This window comes from Nelusetta ayraudi, unplaced genomic scaffold, assembly GCF_046127955.1.
Source record: "Nelusetta ayraudi isolate G7.1 ecotype Tasmania unplaced genomic scaffold, CSIRO-AGI_Nayr_v1 ptg000004l, whole genome shotgun sequence".
Classification (NCBI taxonomy): domain Eukaryota; kingdom Metazoa; phylum Chordata; class Actinopteri; order Tetraodontiformes; family Monacanthidae; genus Nelusetta; species Nelusetta ayraudi.
Window position 1 is genome coordinate 13,324,591 of NW_027466054.1, and position 19,544 is coordinate 13,344,134.

Consider the following 19,544-nt stretch of genomic DNA (forward strand, 5'->3'; position numbering starts at 1 on the left):
ATAAAAGTGAATTCATGACGGAAGGTTTTATTGGCTTCTTGGTTGACGAGTGCCGAGACATGAATCCACCCATGATGAGAAGGTGATGCTGGCTAGAGGAACACACACACACACACACACCCAAGAGGTGAGAACAGTAACACTGACTAAAGTTTAGAACCTAGGCTGCAGTCAGACTGCAGGTGTATCTGATTCCAATCAGATTTCTTCTCAAATCTCAAAAATTTTTAGGGCTGACTGCCAACACTGTTTTTAGCAAGTGTCCAAATGGGATCTGGCTCTGTTCAGACGGGGCCACATTATTGACCCATCTGACAGGTTGCTGTAGCAACGGCGTCAGAGCGCAGGCGTCGTCCAGCGCGTCTAGTGTGTGACGTCATATAATTGCGACAGCGGCAAAAACAAATCGTCTTGTTGCGATAAATACCCTCGAGCTTCGCTTGAATGGGCCACATTATTGACCGTTCTGACAGGTTGATGTATTAACAGCGTAGGAGCGGAGGCGTCGTCCAGCGCGTGTAGTGTGTGACGTCATATAGTTGCGACAGCAGTACTTCGTTGCGATGCATGCCCTGGAGTTTTGCTTGAATGGAGCGATCTCCCCACAGACTGATGAGGCAATGAGTTTCCTCCTCTGTCCAGGGACTGCTGTTTCCTACTTCTTCTGTCTGCTCCTTTACGTTACAGCTCCGAAAGTCATGTGGTTTGTAACTGTTCAGACTCGAAAAGAGCCATCCACTGTTCCGATCGGCAAAAATCACACTAAGTAACCAAGTGGAAACAGTCCTAATCCGTATTGTCATCCGATGGTGGTTTCCACTCTTCGCATAGCATAGCATAGCATTCGTCACTGACATGCGAACAGAATGCGATCTCAGTCCACATTAACGACCGCCTACTCCACTCACCTCTCCCGTGTACGTACTTGGTCGGCGCCCCACCTCCCGGCGTCGTCATTATAAAGTTACAAACAAGAAGCGAAAACAAATCATTTTTGTTGGACTCTTTTATTAGAATGCTAATAAATTTCATTCTGCATTAGTGTATTTTGTCAGTGGAGCAGCGGTCGCAGTTTCCCACATATGAGATTAAATGTGCGACGTTGCATCCCAAAATTTGACAGCCACTGTTGATCCGAAAATGAAGTCATCGCCACTCTGTCCCACCAGTCGTTACTCCTCATTGGGATCCATACGCATCTTTCTGTTTCCGCGGCTATCAGAGCAGAGACGAATGCTGCAGCCCTCTTTCTTCTCCAGAGCCATTGACCGGCTTTGTCCACGACTTCCGATAATACGGACAAGTTGCAGTAGAATTAAAATGAGTGACTTGATATAGTCCATTAACAGGACGTTGATTCTTATTCGTTTTCAGGTGAAATAAGCCGTAGTTTTGCGCTTTGCTGCCCCTAGTGGTTAAAAATGCACTGATGCGATCACAAGTGGCACGCTCGAGATGCATGTTTGAGTGTCATGGCTGTTTATTAAAATTTTGTCAAACTCCAAATAGTTTTTGACCGAGCAGTGTGACAGTCAGGGAAACCCGGTGGGTCGTGTTGGCAGCAGGAGGAGGTCAGACCTACTTCCTGCCTTGTTTCCTCCAGCCACGTCTCCAACTTTGCTCCCGTCACTCGCGGCCAATGTTGGCGAGTAATCTATTACTAAGTTATCCACTACTGTAATTAAACTACTTTTTAGTAACAGAGTAATGTAACGGGATTGTCTGGCAAAAATGGTAATTATATCATAATCACTTTATCATGTAACGTTTCCATTACTTTTTTTGTATGTCTCATTATCCACTAATTGTCTGAAATTTAGAAAAACAACCAAAAACAATGATGTCGCAGATTGAAGATGCAGCCGTGCATGCAGTGTCATTGATATGCGACGACGCACTAAAACAAGCATGGCTGCAGCAAAAGGAAACACAGCAGTTACGTTTGACAGCTGGAAATACAAACATTATTCTGAGTTCATCTACGTTATGTGCAGGAAACAAGATGTTCTCAACTGTTCCTTTATCTTTTTTAAACTAAAGTAATTAGTAATTGATTACTTATGAAACAAAGTAGGTAAAGAAGTAATTAGATTACTTTTTAAAGGAGTAATCAGTAGTTGGATTACTTTTATGGAGTAATCCCAACAACACTGTTCACAGCTGATGTGACTCTCACCCGAAGGCAGACTCGGCCTCACCCGTCTCAACCCGACACGTTTCCCACATCCATCATCCTCCCCTTACACCACGGAGGGTCGCAGCCGCGGCTCGGAGGTCGCCGTCAGGAGATTAGTCACTTCGTTAACCTGCTTTTCCTGCAAGTTATCGAGCACGCTCCGTCGCAGGCAGCCGCAGCAGCCAGTTGTCACAGACGTCCGGCTGGACGTGTGACGAGCACGGCGATCCTTCTCCCCTGTCCGCTGCTTCTCCTCTCCCTCCTCTTTCTGCCTGAGGCGTTTCTCGGCTGTCAGCGGAGGGCGCCGAGCTTTTTAGGCGAATGTGACAGCTGTTGGAGTTTGGCGGTCACTGGGTGCATTTTAAATCCAGTCACAACAGCATCTCCACAATAATTCTTCCTGAGTGTGCTTTTGGATCTCCAGAAACTGTAATTAGCCCTCTGGTTGCATCCTGCTGATAAATCCTTAGCTTTCTGCTCAAACCGATGCTTTGTTGTACATTCCACTCATTTGGAAGGAGATACTGTAAGAGGGCTTTTTGTGACATCACAAGGGGTGCATTTCCACACTTCAAGTGGCAGAAGTAATGGACAGACGCTACTCATTTCTAATGAGCTCTCTGACAGGTTAGAGAACACGTCATTGTTGGAGAACATTGCTCAAGGAAACTTTGTTGCACCTTTTTAAACACAGGATTCAGGATAAGTTGTGATCAGACTTCCCAACCTTCTCATGGTTTGGTCAGGGACACCCTGTGGTCCCGCTGAACATGAGTTTAAATGAAAATATGTCTCCACTTATGGAAATATACAGGGGAACGGGAAAGAGGAAGTCGAAGCGAGAGAATGCATCGTCCTCCAGCGGCTAGTTACAGACGTTGGACACCGAAGTGGGAAGAAAAGTTCAAAAAGGTGGAGTTCAAACAGCAGCACAACTTCACAGATGATTTTCTTTATGAGCGTGAGTGACACCGAGGGCCTGGGACAGTGTTTGCTGCTGGCGACAGAGGTATTAGTTGCTACTAGGTCAAACTGGAGAGGAAGTGGTGTTGGTGCATAACAAGCCCGTCTCTGTGCGGCGGCAGGTTGAGACGCTCATAGGAGGCATCAGGGTGAAAGTGGTGAGGAGTGAATGTAAAAAATAAGGCAAAAAATAGACATCCAGGTGAAGGCTAGAGGTGTGTGTGTGTGTGTGTGTGTGTGTGTGTGTGTGTGTGTGTGTGTGTGTGTGTGTGTGTGTGTGTGTTTTACAGGAAATAAGGCAGCTATATGACTAATTGGCCAGGACACTAGCAGGGCTGTGGGTAGTTTGAGCGCCAGGGGACTCACTCACTCACTCACTCACTCACTACTCACTCTCCGACTCCCCCACTCCATCAGTGTCGGCGTTGTGGTGGGCGGAGACACGTGACTGGGTCACAGGAGCTCAGCGGGACCCCTGGTGGAGAAGTGACACACTTAACTAGCCTCGCTGTCGGCGTGACGCCACAAATTGCCCCGGGAGCCGCTCATCCAGCCTCCTCCTGCTTGTTTTGACTGAGATGTTAACATTTAATGGCTCACTTGTTACCCCGGACGTATCATTAGTGACAGCGGCTGAGCCGGCTTCTCTATTAAGGCACCGCCGAGACGTCTTCTTTTTTTGTAGGAACAGCCAGCGTGCTGACATCTGCCAAGGAGGAGAAGTTTTCCAGGGTCCGGCCTCAGCTTGTGGCCTTTGGATGTTTGTTTTTTTCTCACTCTCCCATTGGAATAAAACTTTTAAAACAGCGCAGCAGCGTCACACGGTTTTTCCCCCCGATGCGTTCGCTGCACCATAACCCGTTTAAAGTTATTGCCATTTTTCTGTAAGCCAAGACAGTAAAATAATTATATGCTTGTTTTTTAGAACTCTGAGACTTTTTGTATCGCCTCTGTGGCATTAATAATGTACAACCCGATAAAATATTACACAAGACTGGCTTGTTGGAAAAAAGAAGGCGCTGCTCTGCCTCTGTAGGCAGCAGTTGGAGGAGTGTGAAGATTTCTCAGGCAGCCGCAGACACAGAAAACACACTCTCTCACACCCACCGGTCCCATGCAATCTGTCCTAACCCATCCCATTGCCACTGTCCTGTGCTTTAGCCAGCAGTCCATCTCTGTAGACTCTGTTTGTCCAACTTGTGTTTACTTTGCTGGTGTTGTGTTTATTGTTTGTTGTTGTTGTTTTGTTTTCGTCATATGCTTTTGTGAAGAGGCTGAACAAGGCGGTGGGCAGATTCCTCAAAAATGCACCAATCTTCTGTTTCACATCAACGATACCAAAATGCAGGAGGCTGCTTTTTCCGCCCCTGGAATTGAGTGTGGAACGATGGACACGTCCCAAAATCATCAAACCCACCATCTGACTTGAGTAACCACTAGCTAGCCAACATGTGCCTGTGCCATGTGATGTGGCTGCGGCGTGAATATTAATTAATATGGGGTTCAATGTATCATGTCTGTTGGAAAGTTGAAAGTATTTTTTTGGTTTTCTTTATTTGTAATTTCCACTTGGGACAACAGTAACCCGCCCCTTTTCGTGTCGTGTCAGTTTCGAATAAGTAAACTGCACTTAAAGTAACTCTTTGTGTTTCTTTTTTATAGTCGTTTGGTTGAACTTTTAAAATCACTTACACTATTGCTGGACTTGCAATGTGATGAATGACATGCCTGCTGCTGGCACAGCGCCCCCAAGTGTCCTGGAGGATGACCTTCCTGCTCTGGTTGCTTGCTACATTTTTAATTTTTAATTTTTTTTGCCTTTCTTATTTCCATCAACCTTTCTGCCTTTGTGTGTGGGACCTCTGGCAGCCAATCTCCCCATTACAAATCAACAAGTTGTTGAATAAACTCTCATGGATTTCATTTTAAGGTTGAAAACAACTACACAGTGTTGCTCTATGTGTACTCACAGACGAATGTGATTTGGGACACGATCGTCACCGTTCCAGTATGGTCCATAGGCTCGATTTCCCACTGCACGCGCGCACACACACGCACGCAGGCAGATACACACACACACACACACACACACACAGACTCAAGCCTTTCGACTTGAGCAGTACAGGAGATTCTGCCTTCTGTGGCGCTCCTCAAACCTTCAGTGCGCGCTGCACTGCGTGCTTCCTACAGCTCCCTGATTGTAATGCAGAGGCAGCGACGCCGCTCCCGACTTCTCCTCGTGCTCTTTGATCCCAGCTTGCCGGCGTCAGTGCTTCGAGGGGGGTGCGGTGGGAGAGGGGGGGAGGGGGTCGTCGCCCTGGGACACAACAGCCTTTTTCAGCCCTCCGCAGGTCGAACACGTGTTGTGTGTGCGTGTGTGTGTGTGTGTGTGTGTGTGTGTGTGTGTGTGTGTGTGTGTGTGTGGAGTCGTGCTCTTGTTGGGCGTGTGCCGGGACTGGCAGTCCTTGCTAATTTGTGGCTTGCTTTTTGTCGCACTCCTGCTCCTCCCACCCCCTCCTCTGTCATCTGCTCCCCCACACCCCTCCCGCCCCCCCCTCACAGGTCTGGCCAGAAGGGTCTCCATCTATCTTGACAGGAGTAAACAAGGAGGTGAGTGTTCCCGTTCTCTTCTCTCCCCCCCAGAGCTAACATGCTGCACTGAAGGGGCCACTCGCATGCCTCCTGCTTGTGGTTTACTTTGATGACCTGACCAACGCCCCCCACCACATCACCCCCTTTGTCCAGAAAGCTACATCACCGTCACGTCAACCACTGGAAAGCATTTTTCTGAATCAATTTGATCATCATGAGCTTGCTTACAAGATAATGAAGGTGGTGATGGTTCAGAGAAGTACGGTAGTAAATGTGACTTCTTTTTAGATGATAAAAAGTCCATCAATTAGGTCAGGTTAGAGGATAAATACTTCATGCTGCCATAAAGTCAGAGTCCTCATGATGACTGTGACATGAAAGACAGAACGTGTGATCCTCACTGCTGATATTACAGCTCTTGTAGCTGGAGTGAAAATCTCTTTTTAAAGTAAATCCAACCAAAATGTCAAACAAAGCCGACATTGAACTGAAGAAAAGGTTCTACGCAGTTGGCACAGGCTTGTACGGTAGATGTGTAGTTTGATCTTTATATCTGCTAATGAGCTACGCAGTTGGACATGTTAACATATGCAGCAAGAGCCAATTAAAAAGAAACTGAAAAAAAACTGTTTTATCAGTTTAACACGTTTGCAGTTGTCCCTAAATAGTCACTTACCAAGTGTGTGAGTGTGTTCTGGTGTACGAGCTGCACTGTTCCACCACTATTCTTTACACCATTCAATTGCTTTTTTTTTTCCTCTTCTTTCCTCAAAATGCCTTCTCTCACGTGTAGACCTTAGTACATGCTTCTAGGTGCTCTCAGAGTTGTCAGTTTTTAATTGGGAGCATGTTGCTCCTGTGCACACGACCACCCTGGTGGCCGCTGGCGGAGGGATTAGCCTGTTAAACTCCACAGGAAGCACCAAGACTGCAGGTTCTGATTGGAAACTCTTGGCCTGCAGCTACTGCACACACACACACACACACGCACGCGCGCGCACGCACACACACACGCACGCACGCACACACACACACACACACACTTCTCTCCTTATTAAAATGGGACTAATTAAGTTTTTATCAGCGCACACATAAAGCTTATCTTCAAGCTTATCAATTAATCAGATTTTAAATGATGATTCCTATTTTGGTTCCTCATTGTCATGAAAACAAGATAATTAAGGTAAAAACCATTATTTTGGCCTTGTGGGTTTCTACTGGGTGCCATATAATTTATATAAACAGAACTGAACCATAAATACCCCTAAAAATTGTCCCCAGCTAGTGGAGAAGAAGTGCTTCTGCCAATCTGCCAAGTCAGTTATTTCCAATGAAAAGAAATGTATGATTTTTTTTTTTTTTAATTAGAAACATTTTTCAGTTCAATTTCAAATTCAATGTGTTAATTTGATTTTAATGATTCAATGAATTTGCAAATCAGGGAGATGTTTCATCCCTGTGATTATGAGTTTTGTCCATATCATCCATCTCTACTACTCTCCTTTTCCTCACAAACCATCCTCCGCTGTCCATGCCGAACCACCGTCTCTGTGCCACCTTCCTTACTGAATGTTTTCTTTTGGTCATCAAAGCTAAGGTATGACAACCGTCCTTAGTCGCTGTGTCCTGCTCTAGTTTTGACACCACAGCCTCATGCTTTATTAACATGAGGAAATCTTGACCCAAGTAAAATTCAATTCTACTGACAGAACATTTATTCACACCAGCCCTTTCGAAAAATGAATATCTGGTGGGGCAAACAAAAAAGCCAGAACTTCCCACCAGTCTGGACAAATAAATGAGAAATTATTTCAGAAAGTAAACAGATGTAATTTCACATGGCCAGATATTTCCCAAAATCTGAGTAATGTCACGCGTCTAAGAGGGAAAACAAACAACAACAAAAAAAGTTTGGACGATCGCTGGATGACATTTGACATTCAAAAAAGTTTTCTTCTGCCAACTGAGCCAGGCACCAAAAACTTGGAGCTCTCTGTCAATGTGACAGGGAATATTAGATGAGTTGAAAAGTGCAGCGGTGCCAAACTGAACTCTTGTTGAGAGTGTAGCGTAATGTAAAAATCAACTTCCGCTGAAGAAAACTATTAATGCCGTTCTTTTTCATTTTGGATTAAAAAAAAACAAACAATCGTACCAATAAAACTGCCAATACTGCAACATCGTGGTCATTTTTCTTTTGTGGAACACATGGGCCCAGTTGTAGCAGTTGCTTCCTGCTCTTGTATCATCAAAAACTGTCTGTGGTCGATGCTGAAACTGACTGCAAGCACTGTCGATTGCTACCCATCGAGTTTGGACGAGGGAAATTTCAGCCCCGAGATCTCAGCAATCCTGCTTCGATTGCAAGGTTGCACGTTTCAGTCCGTCAGCGGTGAAGTCCAGCTGGCAACGTTGTATTCAGAAGGTCTCTGTCAACCTGCCTGCTAAAGACTCATCCTGCAAAAAAATAAAAATAAATATATATATATATATATATATATATATATATATATATATATATATATATATATATATATATATATATATATATATATATATATATATATATATATAGACATAGATATCCCCTCCCAGTCAGGGAGCTTCTTACCCAGCTGGCATCATCCACCATCAGTGGGGAGTCTCCGCTAATCCTAAAGAGAAGAGGCGTCTTTACCGCAGTCCACCAGGACCTTGTTCAAAGCAGGCGTAATGAAGGCGAGGTGGGAGAACCGGTGAGGGAGAGAGGAACCAGGAAGGCCGTGGCTCTGTTTAATGAGCAGCCGTTTGGAGGCGGGCCAAGTTCACCGCAGAGATAATGGTGCAGAATGCTAATGCACACGAAGTATCTTCTCCTGCGCGAGAAACCAGCAAAGATATCTGGATAATTATATCGCAAATTAGGATTTTCTTTTTTCTTCCCCCCCTGGCATGGGAAGAAGATCACATGACGGTCCGCAGAGGCTGCTGGCAGCCCGCCTCTCTCAGACGGAGATGATATTACCCCACTTTGCCAAAGATTCATCGGGGGGAAAGACATTGCGCTCACAATATGGTGTTTGTGTAATTACAGAGGGGCGGGGCGCTTGATCTAAGGCATTCAAGAGAGAGGTCCGGGGTTGGCAGGACTGAACACCGGAGTTGTGTGCACCTCCTCCTCAGTGAGATTGTAGGATTTCCAGCCGAGGGAAGATCGGCCTCTCGGCTTCACTCCCCCTCTTAGCACTAACGTCTCTATTCTCTCTGTGTGTATTGATTTCTGTGTGAGGAGCTAATACCTGCTCAGGCCTTACAGAGTTTCCCTCCAAGGCACATTTTAACCCGTTTTTAGCTGCAGACGGATGGTCTTTGGGAGAAAACACAGCACTGTGAAGCAGGTCTGGAGATACGGATGTGTGGACTCATCATGAAGTGATCAACCTCACTGTACCTTGAATTTCACAACTGATGCTGCTCCATGCTTGTTAAAAAAAAAAAAAGGTCTATTTCCATCTAAATCTAATGACTGTTTTATCTGGATTTTTATTGCGATCGATACATTCTCTTCATGAAATCTCTTCTGTGGAGAACAGTGTGGAAAATTAAGTAAGTAATTCTCCATGGCCTGATGGGCTCTCACTCTGGCCCATAAGATACAGACAGCTGTTTGACCCGCTGCAAGTGTTACATGGCCCAACTTAATGAAATGAAGGAAATCATGATTTGTACAATAGACCGAAATATTCGTTAAATTGGTTTTGGTGTGGGAAATAGCTACATTTGTGAGTAACAGTTTATCAAGTGTGTTTTAGTGTCAGTAACTCCTGGTAGTTTGTTTGTTGCAGGCAGCAGCTCAGGTCACGTATCGGCCTCGATCTACGTCTGGACTGCCGAAAAGATTTGCTGTCCACTCATAACTTCTGTCGCACAGACTCGCAAATACTTGGCGTCACAAAGTCGTCATTCACTGCAGTCACACGTCTGTGCTATTCAGACACTGCAACAAAAATCACAAACCTGAAGATATGAACAGAGCAGAGAGTTTGATTGGATTTCATTTTCAGGAAGTCTTTGTTTAAACTATTTGAACGAGGCCAGCGGACATGTCAAGCGCTGTTGGCCACAGTTTGGTGATCCATTCTGTAGTTTGGTATTCATCATCTCAAATGGCCGTCATACCTGCCTGCTAATGGCAGACTCAGTGAGAACATAATGAGGCATAAAGAGAGATTCTGTGGTTTGCAAGTCAGAGGAAATGTATCGCAAATACTTTCACGAGCCCTTTTTTTGTGCCGGGGAAAATACTCTGCAAGTGCAACCCCCCCCACCCGCCCTCCTCACTGTGGCCCAGATTTCCTCACGGCGGAGCTGCCAGCTTCAAAGGGAATGCCTCCTCTTTTCTCACAGCCTCTGAAAGGAGCGCGGCAGCCACGCGTGCACCCCGGGAACGTGTCGCCGACTGAGCTCAGGCCTGTGAAGTTCTGTTTTTTCCCACAACCCTGCCGGCGTCGTGACACCGGACCGCGCCAGCTGACGTCACGGCTGGAGGTTCTGAAGCCAACGCGCGGTGCTCGGGACTTCCTGATGTCCCCGAGCCAAGCCGAGCATTGGAAAGCTGCGTCACGTGGAGTTGGGCAGAGGGGAAGTTGAGCGGGAGACACGACGCGTAAAGGAAAGAAGCAAGTGTAGTGGAGGACAGCGGATTTGGCGTTGAGGGAGTTGCAGCCAGCAGTCTGCGACCAGAGGAAGACAGAAAGAAAGAAATAGAAAAGAGTCCTTGTCGTTTAATATTGTAGGAGAAGGACGAGGACGCGACTGAAAAGGAAGGAGGACAAACCAAAGTGTTTTTAAGTTATTGAAAAGAGTTTTGTATCTCCAGTATCTGCGCTGAAAGAATCTTTTCATGAAGAAAAGGCTCAATGTGCATTTTGCCGTCTTGAATCTCGGCCTGTTTCGTTTCTGCTTCTGTCGCCGTGTAAACTCGCATTATCAAAAGAGCGTCTGTCCTCTTGTGTTCTCGCTGCATTTGTTGGTGTTTTTTTTTTTTAGACGAGACAAAAACACATTTTTCCACCAAGATCAAAACCTAATTTCCCTCCAGTCCCAATAAACCCTGAAGCTCGCAGCGCAAAATGGTTGGTGTTGTTACAGGAATTGTCACATTGGGGATTTTTGTGTTATCGCATTGCGCCAGGTTCTGTCTCTCTCGTCTTATCCATTACCACTGTCCTGCTGCTAAACATCTGACGTGTGAAGACGTGTTATGTATTTGTGATACACAAAAAGACTCTACTCCTCTCTGCTCAGTCCAGCTGCCTTTCCGTCAGAATTAAGCAGCTCCTCATTGAGGGTGGAGTCGCCACAGCAAGGCTCCTTAAAAGTCTTGATGCATTATGCACCTCGTCTTTACACCGCAGCAATAGTTAGCGAGCCATCTGCCGTTTATTTTTTAAAATTAGTTTAATTTTTTTGTGAAGGAGCCGCTCTCAGGAACCGTCCTGTGTTGTCCCGTCTCTGTCCAGTCAGTGGCCTGCACTCTATTGACGTCACATTTTTGGCTTGAATCGGCTCGCTTAAAACCCTGACAGAGTAGGAACTTTAATACCCGGTACCAGGTACGACTGTACCTCCTAGTGGTGAATCTTATAAACAGAGCAGAGTAGGCGCTAGCTTCTTTATAAAAGTGATTCTTTGTTGGAGTTTGTACACATTTGCAAAGTGGCAAGTGGAGGTGGCAGTGTGGTGTCACTCATCAAGGAGAGGTGAAAGTGGTTTCCTCCAAAAACAAACCAAAAGAAACATTCTGAAAAGCAGAGGATGCAGGAGAAGGACGGGCATTGGCCATTTCTGGAGAGTTGACTGACAGGCTGGAGAAGCACTGGAAAACTGTGGTTTAAAAAAAAAAATCTACTTTACGTAATGTGTAATTTTCGTAGTCTGACCTCCGATTGATTGGAGCCATTTGATTTGTTGCCGATGCTTTGGAGTACAAATTGAAAAAAAAAAAAAAAGAAAGAAAGTGAACGGGTGTTTTGCCACTCGAACCTGGGGACTGGGAGGCTTGATACTTAAGAGGCTTCCACCTAATCCGTTCCAACATTCAGACGTGAATAGTCCTGCACTGGAACTAGCTGCACTGTCCCTCTACTCCATTCAAAAGTTGAGACGAATCCCTCACTGGTTTTGCTCCTCGCCGCCTCAGCGAACCTCCCGCTGCCACTCGAGCGGGAGACCGGGGAGGCAGGGTCCAGGGGAGGGGCGCTGCCTTCAGCGTCCTGCCTCCCCGGTCTCCCGCTCGAGTGGCTTTTAGCCTCGGAGCCAGAATCTGCTGACGTGCTCGGCTCCAGGGTCAGCGTCTGCGCCTCCAGGCACTCGTCCTGTCAGGATGGGCGCAAAATGCTAAGCAGCGCTCCTATCAGCGCGAGGCGCACACCCGCTCGCACACACGCTCCGGTGTCACCGTGCGGGTGACAGCGTGTGATGAATGGTCGGCAGAGAGTTGCTGCCTTTGCAGTCTGTGCAGGAGTCGGCGTTTGTGTTGCGGTTTATTTTGTCTCGGATCTTAACGTTTTTGAAGGAGTTTCTCCGTCATGACTGCGTGCGCATCTTGACCGCACTTAGAATTCTACCCAGTGTGCTTGTCCTCAGGTGAAGTGTCTGTTCCTGGGGCTGACAGAGCAAGTAGATCACCTGGTAGAGCCGGTTTGGTTGAGATGCGGACAGCTGTTGAATCTATTTTACTTTCTTTCTATTTCTGTATTTAGTTTATTTCTATTATTTTTCTTTCATCATCTTTTCCTACACTGTAACAATATACCTTTTTGTTTGACTTGTCTCTCAAGTGTGAGGTGGGGGTAGGGCGGAGGCTGTTGGCCCATGTTGCTTATCAAAGAAAGTTGTCTACTTTAATTGTAATGACCATTCTGACTGTGACTCAATAAAATATGTTTTAAAAGAATGTTTCTGAAGGAGGCAGGACTGCTTTGTGCAGTTGGTGAAAGGAGGTGATGAACCTGCCCAGCATTTCATCCACTTCACGTCACGGATGCCGGTTATTGCCTGAAGTGAAAGTGTGTGTCTGTTCACAGCGAGCGGCCCTGTTGCATCTCCATCACTCGGTGTCCACGTGCTGACGTTGTCTGTGTTGGCAGGTGCCGGCATGGTGGTGGACTGGGAGCAGGAGACGGGCCTCCTCATGACGTCGGGAGACGTCCGCGTGGTCAGGATCTGGGACACTGACAGGGAGATGAAGGTCCAGGTACTCGACACACCTGCTTTGTATTTTTCACAGTGATCAACAGCTGGAAGGTTTGAAAAACAAAAAAAGAATCCGCAGGTTGTAGCTCCTGCTGCAAAATCCTGAACTGAAAGCGGCTCCTTTAATGCTGCTGGCTGTAGGATTCTGTCTTTCTGATGGCGCGAAAACACACTGAAGATACAATGTTTGAAAGTGTACAGATTGATGCACCGACTTTCTGAAATCCTTTGACTGCAAACGTTTGCACCAATGTGGAGACACAACGATGTAAAACAGACAAGACAGGGACACCCAAGTGTTTTACCTTTTTACTGCGACAGTGTGTTTGGCTTTGTTTTTAAAGTGGAAGTTGGAGGCACAGTCGCACATCAAACCTTTGACATCAAACCTTCAGTGGTAAAAGTTTGTTATTGATCCAGGTCTGTCCGATAACTATGAATCTAAACAGATCCACTACATCTAATATACTGTTTGTGTCATGGAGGTTTGTCTCATACCTTGACCAGTCATACAGAGGTAGATGGAACTTTCGCCCTGCAGATTAAAGGAAATTTCAAGAATTAATGAATTAATATAATTGAAAGCTGAAATAAAAAGTTTACAAGAAAATGCTGCGTGAAGGCCTTGATTTGACCCTAAAATCTATCTGAGCATGTGTGAACAGTCCTGCTAGGCTAGGCTAGGCTAGGCTAGGCTAGGCCAAAAGGACAAACAACATAGAACATGTCGTTGTTGACAAGAAGCTGTTCTACTTTTTCTTTTCTTTTTTCATTCTTTCTTTTTTGTGTGTGTGTTTGTCGACTCCACCAGGACATCCCGACCGGAGCGGACAGCTGTGTGACCAGTTTGTCCTGCGATTCCCAGCGTTCGCTCATCGCTGCCGGTCTGGGCGACGGGTCTGTTCGCGTATTCGACCGGAGGATGAGCCCGAATGACTGGTAAGAGAACGAGTGCAGTGCAGAGCAGCGGCTTACCTGAACAATCGAGTGTTTTTTCTGTTGTTCACACTGTGGCTCCTACATGAATCACTTCTCTAATCTGTCTTTATTACATGTAACAAGCTGTTCATCTTCCTTTTTTTCATGCAACCATATTTACATTTTTTTGGCCCAAAGGGTTCAATAAAAATAAACCAATTAAACCACAAAGTGGCCCATGAATCTTTAATGTAAGCTGCTTTAATAGTTTTCCGAAGGCTTGGAGTCGCCGCCGCCTCCAGTGAGACTGGAGCAGAACCAGTGCACAGCACGCCGACCCAGTTTGACAGATTTGGTTTTTAGAGTTTTACATCTGCAAACATCCGTTTCATTAGTGAACATATTTAGTGTCTTTAATCTTCTCATTGAATTGTAAATTAAATTCAAGCACAGGGAGGGATCTGGGATCTGTTCTGCTTTTAGGATTTGGGTCGCACTTCCTCACACACTTCCTGTGATCAGGAAGAGAGCTTTATGCCGTGTTAGTTCAGGTGCGGTGCAATCATGAGAACCTGGAGCATTCTTTCTAGTTTTTTTTTTTTTTTTTAAGAAGTTTTCTGGCACGAGCTGGCTGCGTTGAGAGTGTCATGATGCCATGGCGCCACCCAGTGGATGTTAATCCACATGACAGGCAACCATGCAAGCCAACCAACGCTTTTTAAGAGTGGCATCATTCAGAACTCCAGCGGAGCAGCCTGGCCTGTCCAATAACAAAAAGAAAAACCACAAATGCTCCACAATAGGATATATTTAGCCCACTGTTTACTGCCTGCTGCCAAATCTCTTGGTTTTTAAGCTTTCTGCTAAAACTGATGTAACTGTTGTAACTTCCACATAGATACTTATTTTTTATATTATGTAATTATGTTACGTTTCTAAATAGAAATCTAATAATTGTCTGTCTCAGCCTAATGCAGTAGTGTGTTTACAGTGTTGTGATTGACAGCTTCCACAACATTCTAACCTTTTTTACACTGCGCTGCTTTCTCTGTGTGCTGCCCCTCAGCCGGGTGATGACCTACAGGGAGCACGGAGCCTGGGTGGTCAAAGCTCATCTGCAGAAGGAGACGGATGGACACATCATCAGCGTGAGGTGAGTGCTCTCTCCATCTCCTCTCATCTCTTGTTCTCCTTGGTGACCGGCACTGACCTTGACCCCTCTTCCCCGCAGCGTCAACGGAGATGTTCGATTCTTTGAGCCTCGAATGCCGGACTCCATCAACGTGCTGCAGACGGTGAAGGGCTTGACGGCCCTGGACATCCACCCACAGGCCAACCTGTTTGCCTGGTGAGACCCCCCTGAAATCGCTTCATTCCACCAACTTCACACGCCTGCAGGACCACTGTGTCCTTCGTCTGCTCCCAGTAGCTGCCACTTCAATTTCCACGTTTGAACGTTCCTGCGCGCTAAGCGACAGAAACGCATCTTCTGACCGGTGAGATGTTTGAGAGCTGTTTTAGACGCCGTTTTCCTCCCCTCTCTTTCTCATGACACGTCTAGCGGCTCCATGAACCAGTTCATCGCCGTCTACAATGCCAACGGGGACGTGATCAGCAACATCAAATACTACGACGGCTTCATGGGACAGAGGATCGGGGCCATCAGCTGTCTGGCCTTCCATCCTTTTTGGGTAACGTTCACTTTCCACCACAGTTTAAAAAATAATAATAAATAGGAGCTAGTGATAGGCTTGAGAAAAACATGGAATAATGCAAAGTGTTCATAACATCATGACAAAAGTGACCAGAATTAACTTGATTTTGAACCAGTTTTTAGGAGGAAAAAAAACTATCATTGAATTTTCAAGTGTTGGAATTTCATTTCATTTACATTAAATCAACTGAGCAGACTGTGAAAAGTAGGTGAAGGTGTGGCACACCAAGTGATGCAGCTGTAGGCAGCTGGTAAATACAGGCAGCTCTTCTTCCACTCCTTATTGCGAGTGCTAGTTAGTTTCTCCGTACAGCAATTTGCTCCTCTGGGGTGGGTTTGAAGCTCTGTATCAATACAGTTTGCATTGGACGTCACCGGATAAACTTTCATTTGATTTACTTTAGCTGGTCAGTGTTTGAGCTTTAGGTTTAATCAACTAAATTAACTACTACTAAAGTTTTACGCACGATGAACGACACAAACAATGTTTTATGAGGGCAACGCTGGCATGAATCATCTCACTTGACACGCCATTGTCTCTTTGTCTCCCTTGCAGCCTCACTTGGCCGTTGGCAGCAACGACTACTACATGTCCATCTACTCAGCAGAGAAGAGGCTCAGATAACACACCAGCACCCCCCACCACCCTCCCACAAGCCCACCCCAACACCCCCATGTGACTTATGGGCCTGACTTTCGAAACCTGGGATGTAAATGAATTTTCTTTGTTGTACATATGCAATTATCACCCTGAATGTTCTTGTGGCGGCTGCTGACAAAAACTTATGCTACGAACGGCAACATATGTATTATTATTATTATTATTATAATTATTATTATTATTATACTCCTTGTTTAGTCATATTCTTATCATGAAGCTAATGATTGTAGACTTGGCTGTGCTGAGATGTGTGTATATTTAAATAGCGTACATAGGAAGAATAGAGGTTCTATTTTAACAAGAAGAAGAAGAAGAAGAAGAAAAAGAAGAAAAAGAAGAAGAAATGGTCCGGAACCGTGAACCCCAACCTGTGGGGTTCACCTGGACGGACTGTGACATGAGCGAGCCTGTCAGGGGGGATTGAAACACTGGTGCTGAATAACTCTTGCTCGCCCCCTGCTGGACCCTCGTGTGTCTATACATGAATTGGAATGGCTGCCCCGCAGCCGAAGGACTCTCGGAAAGAAGTCTTTGCTACTTTGCTGCGCCGCCGCTGCTGCCAGGCAGGACGTTCACAGCGTTCAGGCTCAGCAGAGTCGCTGGACTGCGTGTGACTGGTGTCTTCTCGTCCTTGTCGGATGGATTGCAGCACATCTTCGCCTTGGAATGAAAGGACGCCCCAGTGAGGCGCCTGTGTCCACGCCAGACCCCCCGCCCCCTCCTCCCCCAGCGTGCCATACGTCACCGTGTCTTCAGCGCAAACCCTCCCTTTTTCCTGCCGGCTGTGTTTCCTTTTTCTTTCTTTTTTTTTTTGAAGCGTACAATCTGTAAATAAAGGGAAATGCCCTCCTGGCCTTCAGGATGAAACACACCCTTTTTAACCAGTGAGTGAGGGGTCTCCTCCTGAGTCGACGGAGCCGACGCAGCCTGGAGTGACTGACGCACACAGCAATAAAATAATAATATTGATGAAAAAAAAAAAAAAAAAAGCTCTCATGACTCCACCTGTCGTGCTCCTACCAGACATTTTCGATGGGAAATGGTGCTTTGTTTTGTTTTTGTGTTGTTTTCGGCAGCACGGAGTGAGGTGGAGGGAAGCCGCCCTGCAGCACTGCTGGTGTCGCAGCACAGCAACACAATCGCCACAGAGTTCCGCCTGTTTCTTGGACCTGCAGCGTCGAGACTGCAGAGTTTTTACCGCCGTCAAACTCCAGTGACGGGCAGAAGATGGATTGATTGACCTGTTACAGTCTGAGCGCCCTTGCTGAGCCCTCAGCACCCCACCCCCACCACCACCGCCGTCCCCCACTTTCTTTTATTGAACAACTTCAGCGGCCCCTCAGCCTTGTTCTTCTCTTTGAGCTCCTCAAGTCGCTTTGAGGGGCAGCTTTGTTTGTTTGATGGATTGTTTTCTTTTCCTCAAGCTTGTCACAACAGCCTTTGACCACACACACACGCACACAATCCGTTTTAGAAAACTCGAAACTGGGCACCGCATCAGATTTTATTGCCAGGTGTGTAAACATACTATGAATTTTATTTTGGTGTTTTTGTCTTGCACTTGTGAATGAAAGACAAGGCACATATTTATACATATATGCATACATACTGTACATACATATGTATATGTATCTATGTGTGTATGTGTATATATATGTATATATTTTTTTCATACATATATATGTATCTATGTGTATACATATATATACACATATTTATCTATATATGTGTATATATACATATACCTGCCTTCCGCAGGTGTTGGTTTTTAATTTGAAAAGAAGATGAATTTGCTTTGATGTCTTCTTTGAAGGCAACAGGTGCAGCACCTGTGCTGTCGCACTCTAGACCTTGTGACCACACTCGCTGTTTCTGTCTCAGTCACAGTCCTGGATCTCACTCAGGTAAATTATGAGCCACCTCAGTCTGAGCTCCGGACTTAATGTGGTGTCATAGCACAAGTAGGTGGCCTGCATGTGTTTGTGTTTGTGTTTGTGTTGCTGGTTTTGGATCACACCTCCACTCTTTTCAATGTGGAGGAGCTACGGCCATTTTCATTTATTTTATTTTTTTGGTGCGCATACATGCATCTTCTCTGAGGCTTTTTTTTATGTTGCCTTTTAAAATCTTGCTTCTATTCTGGTGTGTGTGTGTGTGTGTGTGTGTGTGTGTGTGTGTGTGTGTGTGTGTGTGTGTGTGTGTTCATTTATTCTCCTGCCTTAAAAATGTGAACAGCATAACTGTGTCACTGACACAATTATGCTGTGTATGTTAGGGTGTATTACGCTAACTTTGCCACGCCCCCTGCTACGCCGATCCTTCCCATCTCATTTGTCCTGGAAGGCTCACACCACCACGTCTTTGTGTGTCATCCAAGTCATTGTTGTTCCCTGATGGATAAACGGGCAGATGGGCTACAGGTCAGCGCACCTTCAAGGCGGATTGTCCTGCAGTTGAGCAGGTGGCGCCACTACACCAGTCCCCCCCCCCATCCCCCACCACCACCACCACCACCACCTTCACTGTGTTCGCCGACCCTCAACCCTGCGGCCGAGCAGCCCAAACAATTCCCCCGGAAGATCACGTGTGTCTCCAAACATTGACTTTAAGGGGATTTTTTTTCTATCTGCACATAAAGGAAAGGCTTTTACCACGGCAGAAAGAGAGGATGTGTGCAAACAATCAGATTGATCCCTGTGACACCAGACTTTGTCGCTGGTCATGGATTTAAAGTGAGGCGTGAAATGGATGAAATAAACCAAATACCACACCAGATTGTCTCTCTTGTTGCCATATTCATTTGAAGCAGTGTTGTCCACGTGCGTTTGGCATATTTCAGCCACAGCCACGTCGTTTAGGAGAAACTGTGGTTAAGACTTGGCAAACTTCTTTTGGAATCAACAAGTTAGATAAAGCAGGGGCGATTCTAGGAGTGAAACTTTAGGGTGCTGAGCACCCAATGAGCCCCACCAACAACAACAATATGTAATGCAACAAACAATCTCATTTGTAGATCATGTTTTTATTATATTATAATAATAATAATAATAATAATAATAATAATAATAATAATAATAATAATAATAATTGAAAAAAAAAAAAAAAAGTCCCATGCAAATTTTTGAGTACTTTCTTTGACTTGTCTATGGAGGAGACTTAATTTTACAGTTTTACCAGTAGGGGTCGACATTTTTGGAGAAAGTTTTGGACCAACAAGAGCTATTCCAGTCCCCTTTTTATAAATACATGTGATGTTTTCCATATTTATTTTATTTTGAATTATG

General features: G+C 45.6%; 1 protein-coding gene across 4 annotated transcripts in view; it reads left to right on the top strand.

The window, feature by feature from the left end:
- Positions 1–19,033, top strand: part of rptor (regulatory associated protein of MTOR, complex 1) — a 122,192-nt gene extending 103,159 nt beyond the window's left edge. For 2 of the 4 annotated variants that reach the window (XM_076036038.1, XM_076036047.1), the window contains exons 30-36: positions 5,702–5,749; positions 12,862–12,968; positions 13,779–13,906; positions 14,952–15,038; positions 15,117–15,233; positions 15,447–15,576; positions 16,156–19,033. In XM_076036038.1, coding sequence (XP_075892153.1) covers positions 5,702–5,749; positions 12,862–12,968; positions 13,779–13,906; positions 14,952–15,038; positions 15,117–15,233; positions 15,447–15,576; positions 16,156–16,224 — 686 coding nt within the window. In that variant the 3' untranslated portion in view covers positions 16,225–19,033. The remainder of the gene's footprint in view (positions 1–5,701; positions 5,750–12,861; positions 12,969–13,778; positions 13,907–14,951; positions 15,039–15,116; positions 15,234–15,446; positions 15,577–16,155) is intronic. The other 2 variants (XM_076036053.1, XM_076036061.1) reach the window with 1 other exon arrangement.
- Positions 19,034–19,544: the final 511 nt, after the last annotated feature.